The sequence below is a fragment of the Gadus macrocephalus genome, chromosome 7 (assembly GCF_031168955.1).
Source record: "Gadus macrocephalus chromosome 7, ASM3116895v1".
Lineage (NCBI taxonomy): Eukaryota > Metazoa > Chordata > Actinopteri > Gadiformes > Gadidae > Gadus > Gadus macrocephalus.
This window is the reverse complement of record NC_082388.1, coordinates 8441814-8464874: the sequence shown is the minus strand read 5'-3', so window position 1 is coordinate 8464874 and position 23061 is coordinate 8441814. Positions and strand designations below refer to the sequence as shown.

The 23061-nt window shown below is 41.3% G+C and overlaps 1 protein-coding gene across 1 annotated transcript; it reads right to left on the bottom strand.

The window, feature by feature from the left end:
• Positions 1–4263: 4263 nt before the first annotated feature.
• LOC132461336 (E3 ubiquitin-protein ligase RNF34-like) lies at positions 4264–8936 on the bottom strand. Its single transcript, XM_060056400.1, has 5 exons — positions 8931–8936; positions 8626–8763; positions 7856–8446; positions 7272–7476; positions 4264–5307 (listed from the first exon to the last, which is right to left on the bottom strand). Exons 2-5 carry the CDS (start codon positions 8635–8637, stop codon positions 5126–5128), a joined length of 990 nt encoding a protein of 329 aa, XP_059912383.1. The 5' UTR covers positions 8638–8763; positions 8931–8936; the 3' UTR covers positions 4264–5125.
• Positions 8937–23061: the final 14125 nt, after the last annotated feature.

The window sequence follows — 23061 nt, the reverse complement described above, 5'->3', positions numbered from 1 at the left end:
TTGGGGGCCAAATTCTCTGGGCGGGCAAGGCAGAGAAAGGGGAGGTAACTTGCCCCCTTTGACAACATATCGGGCCAAATTTGAAATCGGAGCGTGTGAGCTTTCATTTTTCAAAGGCGGAGCAGGATACCTAGTGGACAACTGGACACAATTGAGGCCACCTCTCCCTCTCCAGATTTGTATGAAGAGGGCCTCTCCTTGCAAACTGAGTTTAATATTATAGCCACGGATCGTACAATGGAAATGTTACTGAAATCCAGATAAACTTACTATGAGCAAGGGGATAAAGCCAGCAAATTGCTCGCTTTTCAACTACGACAGACTGTAGCATTTCATCAAATACCAAAAATTCGAACAGCCGCAGGCTTAACAGTTGATCCTAAGAAAATGAATGATGAATTTAAAGATTTTTACAAAACATTATATACTGTACATCTGAAAACACACACATAATTCCTCACACTTAGATACCATCTTTAATTCCCTTAAGATCTCTACTGTTCACTCCAACTATATAGAGGCTTTGGAGAAAAACATTACTGTTGAATAACTGCAGCAGCTAAATCCATGCAATGTGGGAAATGCCCTGGACCAGATGGCTAAGAATTGCAGAATTTTAAAACGAGTTCATACATAAACTAGCCCCAATTCTAATTGACATGTTTAACGACTCATTCGATTCTCTCAAATTACCAGAGACTCTTAACCAGGCCTCAATATCCCTTATTTTGATCAAGAATAAGGATCCACTCTCCTGCGCCTCATTTCGTCCCATCAGCTTGCTAAATGTAGATTTTAAATTATTATCTAAACTCCTTGCTCTGCGTATTGAGGCTGTAACACCGACTATCATCTCCCCGGATCAAACCGGTTTCATTAGAAATAGACATTCCTTTTTTAATTTAAGGAGATTATTCAACACAATTTATAACAAATCTACCACCCCGGTTTCAGTAGCAGTGATATCACTGGATGCTGAAAGGCCTGTGATCGCGTGGAGTGGGGCTATCCCTTCCATATTATGGGATAATTTAGCTTTTGCGGAAAGTTTATTACTTCCCTCTACATAGGTCCACTAGGCAGGGATGCCCACTTAGCCCCCTTTTATTCTCCATTGCTATTGAGCCCTTGCAATAGCCCTTCGCTTTAACACTCAAATGACTGGAATAGGCAGGAAAAGCTCTGAACAAAGGGTCTCACTTTATGCGGATGATCTTCTTCTGTACATTACGGACGACTTATTTGTATCCATTCCTGCTACACTTGCCACACTAAAAGCCTATAGTCATATATCAGGCTAAATGACCTTAGTTACTCATAATAGTTTCACATACCTTGGAATTAAAGTTTCTAGTAAATCCAAAGATCTCTTTCATGCCAATTGTACATCTTGCATAGAACGTATGCAACAGGATTTTTTAAGGAGTCTCTTGCCTCTACGCCGGTGTCATTGACTTCACTCTCCCATCAACTGCTCAACCTCACCATATGTTAGATTTATTTAAAAAATCTAAAATTTTAACGCTATTATGGCTAACATTTTTTTTTCTACTTCAGCTCCCCTGGCTGCGAACCATGTTTTTCTGCCCTCCTTATCTGATATCACATTTCCTATATGTTCTAGTCTTGGAAGCAAGCAATTCAAAGACTTATATATTGACAACATTTTTGCAGCTCCCAGAACCGTTCTCCCTTCCCAAGATTCACCTCCTTAAATACCTGCAAATTCATACTTTTGTTCGCCATAAATATGCCCAGTTTCCTATTCTACCAGAGGAAATTCCTCTGGAGGATTTTCTCACTGTGATGAAAGGTATGATTTCACATATCTACAGTCAAATCCTAGGCAGTCTTCAACCTCCCTTAACTCTATAAAGCTGCTCTGGGAGGAAGATTTGGGGGAGGCCATCTCAGAGGAACTTTGGGAGGATAGTTTTAAATGAGTACACACTTCTTCTATTTGCGCCAAACATGGGCTGATTAACTGCAAAGTTATTCACTCTACTCATTGGACCAAAGCTAGTCTCTGTAAAATTGATAACAATATCGACTCCTCTTGCGAAAGGTGTGGAAATATACCAGTGAATCACATTCACATGTTTGGTCGGGTTCAGCTCTACACGCTTATTGGACTGTGATCTTTAGCACGCTAACAGAGGTGACGGGGACTCTTATCGAGCCAGATCCTATCATTGCTTTGGCGTCCCTTGGTTAGCTTTGCCTAAATCACAAACAGAACTGATAGCTTTTGTAACATTTAATGGCCAGACGCTTAATATTAATGAGATGGAATTCACCAAGAAGACCACCATCTCATACTCAAGTTGTAAATAAATGATTCCCAACTTGAGAAACTACGGTGTACACTCAGAGTTTCTTCCAAAAAATATATTAAAAAAATTAGCCTTGTGGCTCATGAGGGACAATAATCTGTATGTTTCACAGTTGGTTTGACATCATTCACTCAAATAGTTGAAGCGTTTGTATTTTGAATGTTAAATTAATGTTGAATATTAAACTAATATTAGTAATTAATGCCGGTCCTTAGGACTTACCCGTTCAATGGTAAATAATGTATTATAACTAAAATGCATTTCCTGCAGAAAATGCGGTGAGTGCTGTAGTGCAAAGTGAGGTTGAAAATATGTTTTGATAAAGACACATAGTTTAAAGAAATGCTAAATGGCAAGTGAAGGGATTTTTATTTCAATTTGAATATGAGCCTAAATGGAGTAAACAATGTAAACATGCACACCATTTAAAAATGTTAAAATGGCTGGAAACAAATAAAGTGAAGAGTTAGTGATCAAGTGTGAATACATTTGAGGTAGATCACATTTTATTCAATAATTTTAGCACCAGTGAAATAATAAATACTGTAACCTCTATGAAAGTTAATGAGACCAACTGAAAATATAAAATATAATATAAAAACTACAACTGTTGATACAATTAGTGCAATGATGTACAAGAAGTTAAGAAAAAGATTGAATAGCTGAACTAAATGTGAGATAATAATATGTACTCGCCTAATGCTCATTTTTCCAGCCTACTAAAATTGGGCGAGAAAAATTGCCCAATCTGCCAACACTGCCTGCACGTCCTCGCTCTAACCTCAGATTAAATCAATGAGACCAACTGCAAACAAGCCGACATGAAACTTAAACTGTGATATTGAATGATAAAGGTAATCGAAATTCTGTTTTCAGATTATTGAAAATACAAGTGTATTGATTTGTTAAACCTTTGAACGAAGGTTTAACAAAAAGAAAGAGAGAAAGAAAGAAAGAAAGAAAGAAAGAAAGAAAGAAAGAAAGAAAGAAAGAAAGAAAGAAAGAAAGAAGAACAATAGTTGAGCGCTGAATGCAGCACTCACCTAAATATAAGAAATTCTTCGCTCAGGAAGATAAATCAGATTATTAGCAGAGGTGACATATTTATGGATGAAGACATTGGTTTTTGCTAATACAGTGTCCCTTTAACACAGGGGTCACCAACCTTTTTGAACCTGAGAGCTACTTCATGGGTACCGAGTCATACGAAGGCCACCCAGTTTGATACACTCTTCTGAAATAACCAATTTGCTCAGTTTGCCTTTAGTTATATATTATTAATATTGATTAATGATACTCATCTATGTGAAGAAACTGATCATGTTAATGATTTCTCACAATAATTATCAACAATGACTTAAAAAAGTTGGGAAAGAGTTGTTCAAGAATGAGCTCTGCTATTTTCAGAACAGGTCTGCGGGCGCCTCATATGGTCCTTGCGGGCGCCCTGGTGCCCGCGGGCACCATGTTGGTGACCCCCCCCCCCCCACACACACACACACCATACGGTACCCCATACACCTGCTGCAGTACCATCGCTGAACCACTAGTAGAAGAACACAACGACATTACAAAGGTTGAAAACACTCGCCTACCTGATGAGTAGTTCCTCCCCTTGACCCTCTCCCTCATAGTAAATTTCTAATTACGCCGATAAGCAACCAAACCAAGGAGAGTGATCAATGCAGTGAGCGTTGAACAATAAGTGCACACAATTATATGAATATTCTATACCTCATCCGACGGCATATATAAATAAAGATTTATCAAATGGAATGACTATCCATCAATTGACTATGCGTCAATTGTAGTATTGCCTTTGAAGTGATGGAATATTATCATGGATATTATCATGATATAATGATAATATTATGATAATATGATATTATCATGGCTTTTGTTACAGACTGGACACTGCAGCGTGACACGATTAGTGAGTTGGCTAGTAAGTTTATTAGTTTGCTAGTCATTGTATAGTAAAGTACACGTTTTATTTGTTCATAAATGTGCAAAAGATTACTTAAAGTGTAATTCCGGCGAAAATTGAACCAAGGGTATTTTTCGGCATGAAAACACATGAAATAAGCCCTACAGACACTTTCTTTCATTGGTCCGGGAAAGCTCTGTACTTGTTAATCAAAGGAAAAAAGTGTCTGGAGGGCTTATTTCATGTGTTTTCAAGCCGAAAAAGACCATGGGTTCAATTTGCGCCAGAATTTAACTTTTTTTAATTTTTTTATTATGAGCTGCAGTGCCCTCCTTCCCGTTATTTGGGGAATCCTGAATCCATGAAAAAAAATAAGAGGATTCTGTAAAAAAAGAAAAAAAAAGAAAAGAAAACTTACGAAATATCAGGGTTATAACATACATAACGTTCCAGTGTTCTGGACATTATAACTGTGCCTGCACCATTTGTTTGATATGTTGATGTTTACAGATACAAATATACACAAATACAATAATACCTGGTAAAGTGTCTACATTATAAACATTCTTACTAGTACTGTGGATTGCTTATTCTATCATTAATCTAAAAAAACATAGGTAACATACAAGGACATACCATCCAAGATTAAGGAAACAACATATTGGTAAATTACATTTAAGATTAGTTATTATACGATAGAAAATAAATAAATAAATACAAAATTGTAATAAAAGATCAATTGTATCTGCCTATTAATGAACAAACTAATGAGTAAACAAAAAAAACAACATAAATAACATCTCTGAGTTATTGGACACCATCTACTGTGGTGTCTGAGGAAGTGGTTCTGTTGTGTTCTCTGTCTTCAGGACCTGAAGACGTGGACCACCCTGACGATGTACTGCCTGCAGATGGGACACTCGCTCATGCGCTTGCCACACCTGCTGCAGGTGACCATGTGTCCGCACTCCAGCAGCACACAGTCCACGGGGTAGTCCATGCAGATCCGGCACAGTTCCTCGTCCGGCTTGGTGGCTGCGGCTGACTCTGAGGACACAGGGCAGGTGAGGATGAGGACACAGAGAGAGAGGCTCAGGTAAGGATTAGGACACAGAGAGGTTCAGGTGAGGATGAAGACACAATGCAGAGATGGGCTCAGCTGAGGATGAAACATCAAGAATGGCCCCCCCTACTGTTTCTTTCTCATTTATTTGACTGTCCTTGCGTAGGCCGGTAACTCCTGTGACGTACAACCTGACTAGGTTTAATTCAATGCTGAACCCACCCCAGATTAACCACATCATGACGATTTGACCCTCGGGAAAAACAGAAAGGTTGTGTATAGTCTGACCCTGGCATTAGTTGGTGTACCGCAAGCAGTGAACCATCACCTAACCAACTGGTACTTGGTACAAGGCCTTATTTGACAGCTCTCTCTGACTGTTCAACCGTATACGGTTTGAAGAGGTTGTCTTTGTGGGAGTCCCTTATTGGCTTTTTGGGCTTTGGAATCCATTGGAAGCCACTTGTGTGCTCTGCGTACAACAGTGCTAAACAGCAGTAGCAGTAGTAGGACTGACGACTGACCCATCTGAGGAACAGCAGTATTAGTAGTAGGCAGGGGTGGACTGGGAGAAAAATTCAGCCCTGGCATTTTCTCTCCAGACCAGCCCACTACATTATCAGCACTAGGGGTGGGACGAGACGAACGGGAAGAACCCTGTATGTCCGAATAATAGTACAGTTTTTTGTTTTTCAAGTTTGTGTTTCTTGTGCTGCTGAAAAGAAAGGTGTGAAACCCGAACAGGAAGTTAACAGATATCCTGTGGTTGCTGCATCTCCACCCGCCATATCTACTACAAAACCCTTGTTAAATATCCCACATGATCCAACGCTAAATCCTCTCTTGCAGTTATTAGTCTGTGACTGTAAAAATCGTTTGGTGTAAGCCCAGCATTAGTTAAAACCAGACTCGGACAATAATAACAAAATCTCCTGACAAATAATCTAAATAGAAACATATTACAGACAGTAACAGCATTAGAGCTGAAACCAATTTGTTTGAACGGTGACTCAGTCATTATGAAAACATAAATAGAGAATTGAATTTTTTTTCTCATATACTTCTCATATTCTTATACACGTGTATGTGCACATGTATGCATACATGTGCACATACATGTATATGAGAATGCATATCTATTCAGACCTGTAATTCAGCCTACCTGCATAACTGTTAATTTAACTTAAAAGATATGCAAAAAAAGATATGTGAAAATCTTCAACCAGGAAATAATCATAATCAAACCTTTTGTTTCAATCTGAGGCAAAACAAGTTGCATAATAAACTCACAAAGTCAAGAGAAGCTCTCTCTCTCTCTCTCTCTCTCTCTCTCTCTCTCTCTCTCTCTCTCTCTCTCTCTCTCTCTCTCTCTCTCTCTCTCTCTCTCTCTCTCTCTCTCTCTCTCTCTCTCTCTCTCTCTCTCTCTCTCTCTCTCTCTCTCTCTCTCTCTCTCTCTCTCAACAAGAGACTGCTAACGTTAGCAGCTGTTAGCTAGCTTAGCCAAATCATCTGGCTGACAACACACTGCTAGCTCTCTGTAGCCCATTGGCCGGCCCAATTGGAGGGAATTTAGAGAGAGAGGAAAAAATAAAACATAGCGGACCGGACCGGCCCACATTGGGTCAACGGCCTACCGGGACGATGCCCGGTATGCCAGATGGCCAGTCCACCCCTGGTAGTAGGACTGATGACTGACCCATCCGAGGAACAGCAGTATTAGTAGTAGGACTGATGACTGACCCATCCGAGGAACAGCAGTATTAGTAGTAGGACTGATGACTGACCCATCTGAGGAACAGCAGTATTAGCAGTAGGACTGATGACTGACCCATCAGAGGAACAGCAGTATTAGTAGTAGGACTGATGACTGACCCATCTGAGGAACAGCAGTATTGGCAGTAGGACTGATGACTGACCCATCAGACAGCACCACAATGCATTCTCTCACCTTCATTGCGGACTTCGTTGTAGAGGCGGGTGACGCGCTCCATCAGCTCCCACTTCTCACAGCAGCCCATGAAGTTGACAAAGTTGCGCGACAGGATTTCCTTGAGCTGACGGACGCCGAGACCCTCGATGTCTTCCACACAGCTCAGGTCAGAGAGGGAGGCGGTCCGGGCCTCCGCGGGCACGGCCACTTCAGGGTCCCACGTCTGCTGGGACCGGAAATAGAGCGTATTGGACAGGTTCAGACTAGACTATGGCCCTGTTTACACATCACGGCCCGTCTTCAAATCGGGATTCAAAAGGGTTGTGAGATGGCGAGGCAAAGAGAGATGGTTTTCACCATCGAACAGTAGGAACCGTAGTGTTAGGTTATCGTCTAAACAGAATCTCTAGCGAAAGCGATTCAAAACGCAGTTGTAAACAGGGCCTAGGTTTGAGTTTGCTGCCCTTTAACTAAAGGTAACAACCATGGTAAAGACTTTGAAACAATCCTACTCAAGGCCTAAATTGAGTGCTTTCTGAGTATCTAACCTGTATTCCCCAAGCCCATATCAACTTAATGAACTCTAAACTTATGATCATTACCTCAATGTTCTCTTCAACTTCCTCTTCGTCCTCCCCTGCCTCCTCTTCCTCATCGTCGTCTTCCTCCTCCTCCTCCTCCTCTGCCACTTCTCTCTCGTTGTTCTCCTCCACCTGAGCCTCCCTTACATTGTTATCACCGGCATCTTCTTCAGCCACCCTTTCACTTTCATCACCACCATCTGCCTCCCCTTCATCAGCATTCTCATCCCCCTCATCCTCCTCTTCACCCTCCTCATCATCCTCCTCTTCGTCGTCGTCGTCGGCGCCGCCGCCGCCATCGGCGTCGTCGCCGCCGTCGTCGTCGTCCTCATCGTCCTCATCGTCGTCGCCGCCGTCGTCGTCCTCATCGTCGTCATCGTCATCCTCTTCGTCGTTGTCGTCTGAGGACGAAGGAGCCGTGTGCTGGGTCTGGGGTGCGGCTCCGTTTGTAGCGCCGTTGGGCGCTGCGCTACAACCGCTGCTGGCGGCGGCAGTGCCGCCGCTGCCGCCCAGGGCCTGCTGGTCCAGGACCAGCTCAACCAGCTCCTCCTTCTCACGGCATCTGTCCGTCCGCACCTCGTGCAGGTGGAGGTAGTCCCGGAGCTCCCGCACCTTGGTGAGGGAGGGGATGGGTCCGTTAGAGGAGAGCAGAACAAGGACCCACCGCGGCAGTGTTTCCCAAACAGTGTAAGTCCATGTTCCCAGGCCGCGCCCCGCCCAGTATTGAACGCTCCCAAGGATGACCAGACTGGGTTGGGTTGGGGGGGGGGGGGGCGGGGGGGGGGACGTACCTTGAGCCTCATCAGCTGTGTGCGGTTGAAGAGGGTGCCGTGAAACCGCCGACAGGTCCAGCAGAGACGGGGCTGGCGGGCCTCGGCCTCCACTGAGCAGCGGCCACAGAAGTTCTTCTTGCAATCCCCACAGACATGCTGCGGCAAAACACGGGACAGAACGACGGGTGAGCCTGATCCACGTGGTGGGAAACACGGAGATCGAAAACACACACGAGACAACCCAGGTCTTAGGCTCGCTAGAGCTCCTTCTGTCAGTGTTGTCAATCGAAAGGGGGCGACTGGTGGGGGGGGTCCTTCCTTACCTTGTGTGCGAGAGAGTCAAAATGGCTACCACAAGCCTTACACAAATGAGAGGGACAGGTCAGGGGGAGACTGAAACCCAGATTTGTGCAGGCCTGTTGCCAGGAGGGGCCGTTCTCTTCCACCGTGACGGAGGGATTCAGAAGAGGACAGCAATCAGACGTCCACACGCTCCTGCCTGCAGAGGAACACACCAGGGTTGGGGCATCCTAGTGTCCTTCATCATATTCATGTCAATCCCTTTCTATATTGGTCCAGAAAACGTCTATATCCGTTACTTATATTAAGTCCTGTTATTATTGGTTTGAATTATGCAATGTTTGTTGAAGTTGACTTCGGTGAATATTGTTTTGAATTTGTATTTAATGATTTGTTCTACTTGAAATAAACTTCTCGTAGTGTCATTAAACATTGATCAAATTCCTTGATACACAAATACAAGGCGATAGCAGCAGTGCATGTGATCAAGAAATGTGGAACTAGGGCCTTTTGGAACACTGTAGAACGATAAGACATGTTAGCCTACATATTTATACAAATAATGCCGATATAAGAGAAACGTTCAGCAGCACCATTCTGCATCAAGTGTAAAAATCAGATATGGTGTTCATTCTTAAAAAAAAAAGGATTTAGAAACCGGACCCCATCAACCAGAGAGAACAGCGACCGTCAGTGGTTCAAACCAGGATCGGGCCTCTGGTTCACTCTCACATCTGGATGGAGATGGTGGCGCCCATGCAATAGCTCAAGCATTTAAAAACAATGGATCTAGAATCTCCCACAGTTCCCCTGTCCGTTTTTACGTTTAAGTCCTTTCGTTGGTTAGACAAGATCTGCAGCGTTTGGACTGCAGGACGATCGGACGAGCGGGATACGATCATCCGGTGGTCTGGTTTGAGACGCGCTTTACCTTACCTGCCTGACTGGAAACATTTCCCTTCTGCAACAATCGTGCTAGTAAAAAATGGTATTGTTTGAATCGTAATAAATAAATGAAGGTCTTTGCAGGTTATATCCAGTGTTTCAGTATGCATCGTAACCCGTCCGTCGACTGGTTTTCTGTACATCCCAGTCAGTGGACATACTCCATCGACGCGAATGGTTTCCCGGTCTGCGCGTGCGCGGAAGTCCACTCACCGACTGGTTCTTTAAACGATCCACTTTGTTCATCATCACACTTACTGACTGGTTTCTTTAATTGATCCAGCTTGTTCATCACCACACTTACTGACTGGTTTCATCAGATGATCCACGCTGTTTATCACCTCTCTGTGTGCAGGACTCGTAGATTTACAGATGATTTATAAGTCCACTCGCTTTCTTCATCCATTCTCTTAGAAGCGCGTTGCATTTTAGCATCTCATCCCCAAGTCATTATGGTTAACTATGTAAAGTGTAATATACAATATGTCACTCTAGGGCATGAAGTTATAATAGTGTTAATTAATATCACACATAACTATTATCATTACGTTTTAAATTTACTGGTGCAATAGACCAAATATTTATATTATCCTCATTTGTTTGTCTACATTAATAACAATGATTAAACCGACTGATAATACCACTTAAATATAACTGAATAGTAGTTAATTTGTGCTGAAAATGTTGCTTGTTATGATTATAAGGCTACTAAATTCAGACTGAGTTGGTGGCGTTATAGCCAGGGGCGCACATAACTGGTACGCGTAACGTCACTTGTGTCACTACAGTGCTTTTGCGTAACTTACGGGAGATTGAAAAAAAAAACGAAACAACAAAATACATTGAGCAGCTACTTGTGCGTTCGCCGCCTGCAAAGAAAAGCAACAGAAGAAAATGTTTTTTTTTTTCGAAAGAGTGGCACCAAGATGTGCCGTGGCCTGAAACGAATGATAAGCGCAACAATGCGCAAAATCAGCTGATCACAACGTTCCTTTTGTCAGATAATCAAACGCTCCGTGGTCGAGCTGCTGCAGTTTGATAAAAAAAAAGGTGACCCAAAAAACCTCCGTGAAACTGGCTACGTTTCATAAGATCCGATGTTACGTGTGGAGCTATGTCTGGGGTGCGTACCAAACACCATCTCCTGGTACTCAACTGAGTAACTCTATAAAGAAGTTATGTGCACGGTGGTTATAGCCACCACCCTGATGTATACTAACCTGCTTAGACGGAATCTGCCACCAGGTGGGGGGTGTTCCCTTGTTTCATTATATGTATATTGTACAACTTTCATATGTTTTGTATCTCGTTAATCATTTTTTTTATCTATATATACAAAATTATTATAATAATAATAGTGTTTTCTTTATGTATAAATGCCTATTCGAGATTTACTAATAATGTAGGTTATAGTCTGTTTAACAGATGCTTGGAGTCTCACTGAGAAGACTTTTGGATCAAACCAGTTTTAAGATTCAAGATGATTTTTCACTAGCTTACAATTGTATCTCCCTGCCATAGACAAACAAATTTGCAATAGAACGGGAACGGGAGTTGGACCAGACCCAGTCACAGATTCATCTTGAACCTAGGCTATAAACATAGAGGCTATAAAAAACAATCAGTCCAAGCACAGAGTTAAGCTTGTAGAAATTAGGCGCGTTTCATGACTTCCCTTTATGGCATTGATAACTGGTTCATGAGTATCTTGTTTCAGCCCCTAACACAGCATAGGAAAGTGCTTATCTTTGTGCGATAGCGTCTGGAGGTGTAGGCTTGCGGGGGCACACTTTTGTCTCGCTGTCAGATCTAAGAAACATCAGTTGTGGCCAGCACTGCCACCAGCAGCTACAATGGCCCGTGTCTAAAGGTTGTTCTTGGTGGCTTCCTGTGCAGTTCGAATAATACAGCAAATAGGTTTGGCCTGGTTTTACAAGAAAGAGTTGGGAGGCTGGTGTTCTTATGTAGTTCTTGCCCATAGTTTCTACCTTATTCAATTGTTTCTACCTTGTTCAAAGTGTCACAGTAATATACAAGCAGGTCCATCCACCAAATGAACCATAGTCCCAGGTTGTCAATAGTAGGGTTAGGTTACCTCCCGTTCCTGTCGTTTTGACATGAGGTTGGTTTTATACATGCTGGTCCTTTTGTGTCTATACTGTTGCACTGCCATACCTAAACGGACGGACCCTTAATTGATGCTGAGCTGCACCTGTGTTTTTCCTACTGTGGAAGGAGTCTATCCTGCAGCTATACAAGCCATACAGTTTACAGCCAAAGGCCAGCCTACATCATTCAGCTGCAGGCCAGCCTACAGCCTAGAGCTACAGGCCAGCACACACCCTAAAGACACAGGCCAGCCTAGAGCTACAGGCCAGCACACACCCTAAAGACACAGGCCAGCCTAGAGCTTCAGGCCAGCGTACACCCTATAGCAGCAGGCCACCCTACAGCCACAGGCCAGCCTACAGTGTAGAGCTACAGGCCAATCTAGAGCTACAGGCCAGCCTACACCCTACCACCACAGGCCAGCCTACAGCGTAGAGCTACAGGCCAACCTAGAGTGACAGGCCAGCCTAGAGTGACAGGCCAACCTAAAGCTACAGGCCAGCTTAGAGCGACAGGCCAGCCTAGAGCGACAGGCCAGCCTAGAGCGACAGGCCAGCCTACAGCATAGAGCTACAGGCCAACCTAGAGCGACAGGCCAGCCTAGAGCGACAGGCCAGCCTAGAGCGACAGGCCAGCCTAGAGCGACAGGCCAGCCTACAGCGTAGAGCTACAGGCAAACCTAGAGCGACAGGCCAGCCTAGAGCGACAGGCCAGCCTAGAGCGACAGGCCAGCTTGAAGCTACAGGCCAACCTAGAGCGACAGGCCAGCCTACAGCGTAGAGCTACAGGCCAACCTAGAGCAACAGGCCAGCCTAGAGCGACAGGCCAGCCTAAAGCTACAGGCCAGCTTAGAGCGACAGGCCAGCCTAGAGCGACAGGCCAGCCTAGAGCGACAGGCCAGCCTAGAGCTACAGGCCAACCTAGAGCGACAGGCCAGCCTACAGCGTAGAGCTACAGGCCAACCTAGAGCAACAGGCCAGCCTAGAGCGACAGGCCAGCCTAAAGCTACAGGCCAGCTTAGAGCGACAGGCCAATCTAGAGCGACAGGCCAGCCTAGAGCTACAGGCCAACCTAGAGCGACAGGCCAGCCTACAGCGTAGAGCTACAGGCCAACCTAGAGCAACAGGCCAGCCTAGAGCGACAGGCCAGCCTAAAGCTACAGGCCAGCTTAGAGCGACAGGCCAGCCTAGAGCGACAGGCCAGCCTAGAGCGACAGGCCAGCCTAGAGCGACAGGCCAGCTTAGAGCCACAGGCAAAACTACATTGCCCTGCTACATTCTATAACTACAGGCCAGCATACACCCTTTGGCTAAAGGCCAGCCTACGTCATACAGCTGCACATACCAGCTGTATACCAGTGACATGCGGTGAGGTCAATGGCTGGGCAGCCACTTGATAGTATAAGCCATGATAAACCAGGTCTTTCATGGTTTATCATGGGCTCCACAGCCCATGAAGAGGTCAGCGAGCCTGAATATATTATACACACATGACATAAATGACCTGGAATATGGAAGGCCAGGACAAGTAATGACGGGGTCCACCAGCCCAACATTGTTGACCTACAGAAAGAGAGTGACAGGCAGGCGCCTATCACCCCACTCCACTGCGAATCAGAGGGGAGGCTGAGCTCACCGCTGAATCATCTCTCTTCTGTATTAGCATTGGAGCTCTGCACATTTCTCGAATTTGACTATTAAAAATGATTGGATTTTTTTTATTTTTTTTATTGTTTCATGCATTAGCATGCCCAGCCCACAAGGGCTTACAAGACACCATTATAAAACAACCTAGACAGACCAAAAACCAAAAGTAGATGCTTAACAATACTAACATTAACGATATTAACCATCCTGACGTTTCATCCAGGCTTTAGTAACAAAAGAGGCTAACTTATAAACATTAAAGGTAAACAAACATTCCATCCTGACATCATCATTACTCCAAAATATTTCAGGGTTTTGAGCAAACAGTTCATTTACAAAAGGTACTCTTAGTTCATCACAGAAGGGACAGTATAAATGAAAATGAGATTCATTGTCCACTTCTTGTAAATCACAAAGTTCACAAAGTCTCTGTTCCTCTGGGATATTTTTAAATCTGCCGACCTCAAGTGCCAGGGGAAGGATTCCCATTCTTAATTGGGCAATCCAGGATCTCTGATTTCTTGGTAAATTTGTTTTAACATATAATTCTGTTTCATAATTATGCTTGATTTGGATGTATGTCCGTAATTTCGGTTTTAACATTATATCATTGAACCATTTTTCATTGAACCCGACAAGTAACTTTTTTCTCATTTTGTTTATGCTGCATGATAAATTATTTCTATAGATATACTGAAATTCGGCTTCTTCAAAGACAGCATGAATCTCTGCGGCCCATGGAGAGTTCTGGACTTTACTCCAAAGGAAAACTTTCTTATTGATCCTGTCATCTGACATATTAACACAACGATTCCACAGTCTAATCATATCACACTTTCTCCTTATTGTAGCAGGAATCCAACCCATGTCCCCCTGAACAGCCAAAGAGGGAACATATACAGTATATGAATACCCAGAAAACAACGTATAGCTCTGTTTTGTACTGCATCTGAGATCTTTCTTTCTTTAAATCCCCATACCCCAGCAGCATAATTCACAATGGGAGAAACACATGCATCATACAATTGAGAGTAAGTAGAATAACCAAGGTCTTTACATATTTTTAACTTGTTAACAACGGAACCCAAAGCTCTACCAGCTGAATCAGCCAGGAGTTTAATTACATGTTCATAATTCATAAATTCATCGAATGGAAATCCTAAATATTTATTAACAGATGTATCTTCTAATGCCATATCAGAAAAAGTTAAGATTTTCTCACTTCTTGGGACACCTCTTTTTCTGAAATGAATCATACAAAGATACATTTGTTACAAAGATCATAGATAAATATTGAATATTTATTATTATTTTTAATTTTCTTGTAAGCCTTTTTCATTGGAGTTTGACCGGTGAGGCTCTCTGCCATTACCACAGGTCTCTGCTATGAATAGCAGAGACTATGTTTGGCTCCTCCTGCTTATTGAGCCTTGAGAATTCCTCCTCTATCTGGTGGTGTTCATATCAGCAAGCACCCTGTTGAGTATTCACATAGTCTGGGTCTTCTGTCAAAAAGAAAAGGAACAATTAATTTAGTGTAAAACAAAAGCTATGACACTTAAAGGATAACTTCAGGACGGTCAACCGGGTCTTTAGTTTCTCAGAATTTTTGGTCTTAGGGACTTATGCAAACAATATTGTTAAGATATATTGTGTCCAGTATTGAGGGGGAACGCTGCTACCGTAATGAACAAAGCGTGCTGCAATGTAATCCTTTTGGGGCCAAAGCGCCCTGTCAATGGCTTTCCTTCTGCACGGACAGGCTCAGATTACATTAGGGAAAGAAACAGGTTTTTCTTTGATATTTTTGCTACATCTGGTCAGTTTTTTAGTGTCAATCAGAATCAAGTATTGCTCAAGGAGAAGTATTGGAAAAGGAGGAGTATCGGTTTACGTTTTAGATTACAGTTTGCAACATACCGTGTAGTTCCTCCCGAGTTATGGCCTAATCTTTTTTTACTAATGGTGTACCATTCTTGCAAAGAATTTATACTGCAGTTCTTTGTTAACTACTGTGTACCTATATTTTATGTACGATCTATCTTATGAGCAATAATTACAGACTTTTGGGAGGAATTAAGAGAGAATTAATTTAATTATATTAGTAAGTTATTAATAGTTATTAATATACACTGGGTAGGCTACCCATTCTATTTTTTAGGGTAGCTTTAGTATGACCATAAAACCAAGAAATATCGGGACGTTTTACAGAAGATTGAGGGAGGACTTTTGCATCATGCAATTTTGTTTCAGAAACAAAGAAACAAAAAGGCGTTTCGTTGTACCATGGCTCGAATCGTGTTCGACCAGCACTACAGCTGTTTGAGATTCAAGCTTATCTTTTCTTCAGCTCTTTGCATGGCCTCCTTACATCCCAAACATAAAAACATCGGTAACTATACTATAGTATTGCCTATAATCACCTCACTGCCTGATTATATTATAAACTGCATACACTTCTTTGGCCCCAATTTTAATGATTCAATGATAAGAGACGTTAAAACCTCACAAAGACATACCAAGCTATAACCATTGATATAAAGTTATGTGTATTTGCAAAAAAATAAGCTTAAAGCAGCTGCAGCTGTCAGTTTTGGTTGGTTGGCCCCCGAACTCCGAGTTCCAATTCTCACTCAAGGTCACCCTGTTCAACAACTCGTGAGATTTCAGAGTGAATCAAGTGAAAGGGAAAAAAGTTAGGTTTCTCTGTAGGGATAATGTTGTCAGACATGAATAGTATCAATCTGAGCCTGTCAGTGGCAAACAATAAGCATTTTTAGTGGACATACTGTACATTGACAAGCCGATATTGCCTAAAGAATTACATTGCAGTCCGTTTCGCGAATTATGACTGCAGCCTTATCACTCCATATTGGAACAATTTCAAAGATGTTTGTTTCTGCATTCCCCCCTTGATGGGAAAATAGAGTCAAGGTCGAAATATCCCGAACTTATCCTTTTAGTTAGAAACAAATTACAACATTTACCTGTTAAATCCTCAATGTTTTTTAAGAATTCAGAGTTTTCATAATCCTCATCTGTTGAAGTGAAACAGCAGTTTAAAAAAACAACTCTGTCATTTTAATTGAAACAAAAGATTGCAAAAAAAATTGAAAGCAACATTGATGATGAATGTGATCATATCAAAGTGTTACGTTGGAACCACATACCATCGTTGATCGATGAAGCAGTCAAAATATTTTCATAGTCACATAAATTGGAAGCTGAAAGAAAGGAATGTGGAATGCATACATTTGAGGTTATAATATTATATATTATTATAATATTATGATATCACAAAAGTAAAAGAGTGTTCCGTGTTCTTGTAAATGGGTATCCTATGAGGTTGATCAGAAGTAAGTGCAAGTCCACTGGCTTGCTTTCATAAAATGTAGGGCTTCAATGTACAACCCAGTCTCACGGAAATACGTGACATTGTAATTTAAACGTAATTTAATCTATTCATTCGTGATCTGGGTCACGTAATTTAATTTTTTTTGTACCAAAACTTAATAATTTCAAACTCATTCTAAAAAGAAGAGATGAAGCAGCTACCTTTTACCGTCGCGGTTTGCCAGCAGAGCAGCGCACCTGCATTACATATACCTGTGAATTGTCAGAAATGTGTTCCCTTTGGCACGGAAAATTTTAAATTACGTGCCCCAGATCATGAATGAATAGGTTAAAAGTATTTCCGTGAGACTGGGTTGCAATGACACAAGCCTCAGAAATTCTACTGACAAAAAAGACCTGTGCTTACAGCTCTAACTTGTACTTTACCCCACACATGAAGGCAACTGCTCTCATGCATGTGTGAAGTAAGCATTTCACACCCTAACCACAATATGCTTATTTATTTAGCATTTGAGTAATTGCATAAAATAAATGTAAAAGTTTATTATGATTGTGTAGTGATCAACGTTACTGCAATTCTCAACATCTTACGAAGAAAAATAATAAACAACATGCTCACCAGATGCTGCTTGTTTAATTTCCTCAATGTTTCCATACACTGCAATTGGAAGTGGGGAGCTGTATAAAAGACCATACAAATATGATAAAAACCACAGATGAAACATATGGAGGTAATTCAGTGTGACGTAGAGACCATTCAGGTATAGGGGGAACACACTTACACATATGTAGCCTCAAAGCCCTCTTGGTCTGCAAAACAATGTGGTTAACATTAGAGTTTACCTTGAACTATTCTGTAAAGTTCCATGATCAGTTGATATAGTCATTAAAGAATATAACATATAACTATTAATACATGGGTCAAACTAGTACCAACTTACCACCAATGACAAATGTGTAATCTTCATTTGCAGCTGAAATAGAAAATACCCTTTGTCATACATTTCTTATGATATAACAAAATACACAAAATAAATACGCAAAATACGCCAAATCATCACATTTGAAAAAAACTTCAACATTATTACATTGCGAATATGAAAACGGTATCATCAAGTTTGGTGCATGGTAATAAAATATATATTTTACTTTTATGAAAGAATTTAATAAGGAAAGTTTACAACTGGAGATCTTACATTGAGAGATATGGGAATGTCTCACTTCAGTTTCCCTGAAAATTACATATGTTTGAGTGAGATTAAATACATAAAGTTTTACAAAACCATTTTTGTAGGTTAATGGAGCTGAGCTCATGTTGCATACATACTCTTGGTTCTGTGTTTTCATTTGATTGGGGCGCGTTACTGGAAGATGATAGACGATGAGTTAATTCATATAATCACAAAATGTTACCCAACATGATTATAACATACAACATATAATTTGTCGCACACAATTTCTTCCCTCAACACATACTTTTTTATCAAGTAGAACTATATCGCTCGATAAATGTACATTTGAATTAATATTGTAATTAAGTGTATTTATATAATGTATATAATAATGTTATTAAGTGAAACCAGGGAGTGTACCTGTCTTTGAGCGTGTGACAGCAAATCGGCTGCCTTCACGTTGGCTGTTGGCGAAACACTATTTTTAAATTGAATCTTTGAAAATGATCAAATGCCTATTTGAAATATCCTCTTGTTTTCCTACTATGTATATTTGTACTACTACTTTACATCAGAAAATGTGTATGTTTCAGTTTTTTAATATTTATAGAACATTGATTTCCTATACTATAAGACAAATTAGGAATCTTTTGAACACTTTGAATGCAACCAACAACACACTTGTTGGTTGTCACAAATATCACATTTGAAGTCTGCATCCCTTAAAATGTGAGCACACAATTTGAAACAATCCAGATGCTGTTTAATGCATTTCAAACTACTCACATTCTATACACATTCTATTGCATCACCCAAGTGGGTGCTACATATTGGTGGTGGTTAGTGAGGTCCCCCCATCACTTTAGGCGTCTTTGAGTGTTATTAATTATTATTATTCTTCATGTTTAACCTCTGTTTTCCTTTTATTCCTAGTCTGTTTTACATAGTTTTGAATGATGACTATATGCTCTGTAAGGTGACCTTGGGTGTCTTGAAAGGCGCCTCTAAATTTAATGTATTATTATTATTATTATTATTATTATTATTATTATACATACACCTCAGGCTCGTAAATGTTTTGAAGTAAAACAGACACATTTTCTGACGTAAAATAGTAGTACAAGTATACCTTGACATACCTAATAGAAACAGCAACCATAATAAATTTTCATTCAATTAAAGGAGATTCAACAAAATGATTAATGATCAACCTCCAAGCTCCTGTTATAAATAAATACTCACAATATCTGAGGGTCATATATCGAGGATTCCTGTTGGATGATTTCTGCAAGAGAGAAGAGTCTGTTTTCTTATTTTTCAGTTTTACATACATTCTACCTTGATTTTGTATTGTTTTAAATAGATGCACAACAAATGTGAATGGTTATTGCCGTATAGAACATCAAAATCACAAATCAATCCCCATGGGGAAATTGATTATGAATTGAAAATTTTAATTTCCCATTTCCAAAAACATTGAAGAGCGTAAAGAACTTACTGGATTTCTTTTTGCACTTGAGACACAGAAGACATAGCATGCTGAGTGAGGCTGAAGACACAAGCATCAGCACGGCCCCCTCATTAATGCCAAGGATTGTCATGCCTCAAAACACAAATAGTTTATCCAGTCAGCATTACTCATTCACTTCATATATTTGGTTGTGTAATACTACATGTTACATGTTTTGTTACACATTATTGGGTTTCTGTCCCTCTGTTCTACCCTCTTTCTACATGTTTGAACTTCTTTATTTCTCAAAAAAAAAAAGTCCTATTCATGACGAGCATTCTTTCCACTGTTCTTTTATCTCAGTGGTGACCTGATGTGTTAGACTACAATTCAATTAGGTAGAAAAAGGTATTTGTTTAATTGAAAATATTCTAAAAATGATCACTGAATTGATACTGGTGAACCTCAATAGGTGTCTTACAAAAAGCTGCAACATATTCTTGATAAAAGGATGAGAAGACATCATTTTCAAATGTTTTAACCTTTCAAGTAAACAAGCCGTATGTCATGATATATGTTGTCGTACCTTGCTGTTATCTTCACAGAAGTCTCTTTGTAATGGCATAACCAACAAAAGAAAATGAACATGACCTTTTGAGCAAACGTTAATGTGCTTCCCCTTTCCGAAATATTGACACCACATCCGTCCTCTTGAGCACTCTGCAAGACCACCCCACCAACACACTCATGAGTAATGGCTCTGCTTTCTTTCTTTCTACTTTCACATCCTATTCACAATTGATCCAGGGCAGTAGAGGAGCTGTGTATGTATACTGTGCCATGTTTTCAAAAACTCTTTGCTACGCTTTAACATAACATCTGCAAATCTTTCATATCTTGTATCCTTTTCAGTTATATTATGAAGAATATATTCTCAGTGGAAAGAGAGTTGACCAATGTGATTGGGCTATCCTCTGCCCTACAGACTCTGCCAGGGTTTGAACCTGGTGTGCTTCGACTTGAAAGCACAGTTAAAAACTGTGGTAGAGTGAGCCACCGAGTGCTAAACTGTGGTAAAGTGAGCTGCAGAGCCCCCGACAAAGATAGCCGATGGTGATTGGTTCCCCTGGTTCACACGTTTGCAGGATCAAGCAGTCAAAAAACGACCTTGTGGTGAATTAATGTTTCCTTTTGCAAAACAGAACTCTTCTGCCATCTTACAGAATAGAACAGAACACTGACCAACCCCTTTTTGAACAGCTCTGGTTCCGGAAGTACATTTCCCATAAATATTCTCCACGGACGTTATACAAAGCCAATCGTTTGTCAAGGTAGTCGTGACCAAAAAGTTAGATTCAGGCCAAAAAATAATTTTGAAAACGGAAGAAAAGGCAAAGGGACAAGACTGTGTGCATTGTTTTTGTGAACGAGTGAAGGAACTACTCATCCCCTTATCCATTGCAAACCTTTGGGTAATGGTTCCAACCCAATAGTTTAGTGCACTTCTTGCATCTTATAACCTTTGTCATTATTCTATTGTTTATATTGGATTTAGTGTAGTGGGTAGTGTAGTGGGTACAATGAATCGTGAATAAAGCGTGTTTTTTCTAAAAACTAGATGTTGCCTGTTTAACTTGTGGCTTCTACAGAAGAATACGCCATCGATTCACAATATAACGGCGCGTGATATGTATACTTTGTATGGTTAAGACATTATGGCTTTTATTCAAAACCTCTGTGAAAAAAATGAATGGAATTTTTACTTCCGGAACCACGTTGTTACACAGGGCAGTTAAGGAAGTGTAGTCTTTGACAAGGAAGAGGCGAAAGGGGTACTTATTTGGATGCAATCTGCAGCCTCACCGCTAGTTGCTGCCAGATTCTAAACACTGAACCTTTTAACATTTTCCCCTTGTTTGATCTTCATAATTTCCTCATATATAATAATTTATGTAGTCATTTAACTCAATCCTGAATATATTAAATAAAACATAAAAGGATTTAAATTAAAGGTCACCCTGGCTTTGAACAAATTTCACTTCATTTTGAGATTGTACAGTAGAGTTTTTTTAAACGTTGAGGTCAAATGACGTAACACATTCCTAATTTCCTAAAAATGTAACTGCAAAAATAATCATAATCCTTAATAGGTTATATAACATGCAGTCGGTAGGCTGTAAGTTCATCATATCGCCTGGGTTGAGAGCACAACACTACGTCACCAGGTTGGAGGGTGTAAGGTGCAGCGTGTCGGCGAGCGTCCGAATACACCTTCATTTTGGCTTCAGCCTTGCGGTCTCTCCTGCGAAGATCCTTGTCCAGTCCGATGGGTGTGCTCACTGAAGGCATCTTTGTGTGCATCCTGCATTTGAGCAGCAACTCAGTGGGTGATGTTGCGGTTGTGCTGTGTGGCGTTGAACGGTACTCACGCAGGAACGTGTAGAGATGCTGCTTCCAGGGGATGTTCTCCATGTTGGCGACACGGAGGCCCTTTCCAAGTGTTCTCATAAACCTCTCTGCAGTGGCGTTTGCCTGGGGCCGTAGTGGTGATCTTTCGATGTTGAAACCCCATGTAGGCCGCAAACCTGCCGAACTGCTTACCGAAGGGGGGGCCGTTGTCTGTCTTCGCGTTCCGGGGATGCCAAGCATCGAGAAGATCTTGTCCATGACAGGGATAACAGAGTTCGCAGAGGTGGAGTGCATGACTTCCACCACAGGCCAGGGTATCGGGAGTACTCATCTACGTTGACTAGCAAGTGTTCACCTGTCGGCAGTGGGCCGTAGAAGTCTGCACGGACTCTTCAAAGGTCAAAATTAAAGGTCCCATGACATGACACCAGGCGTGGCACCTCTTTAATAGGTTTTGTGACATATTCAAATGTTTCCTGTTAAGGTTCATCCTACAGACTATGAACAGATTTGTGCAACACTAAATAACACGAGTTGTCCTCTTTCTTTTGCTTTCTTAAACGCTCCATCAACCCTCCTACATGCCAACCTAGACCTGAGGGATCGTAGGTCAGAATGTCAAAGCAAACTCCTTACCAAGGAGCCTAAGCAGGAGAGGTCAGACTCTACCCCAAACACAAACTCCTTACCAATGAACCTTGAGATGTCAGACTCTGCCCAAAAGACAAACTCCTTACCAATGAGCCTAACCTTGAGATGTCAGACCCAATCATGATGCGAGTTTAAGCCATGCATTACAATCGTCTGCCTAAAATATGTTTCTGTTGGAAAATATTTGAAACACCATAAGCAATGTATCAGGTTTGATCGAAAAACCTTGGGTCCAGTTCTGGATTTCTGGAGTTGGTTCCTCAAAATCGGGGTAGCTAAAATACAAAGATGTAGGGCGGAGCATTTAAAAGATAAATCATGAATGACACTCCTCTACCCTTGAAACTAGTGTATTTGTGTTTGTGACAATGGATTCAGTATGTATGAGCTGCTAGAGATAGAGCCATAGACAGGGACA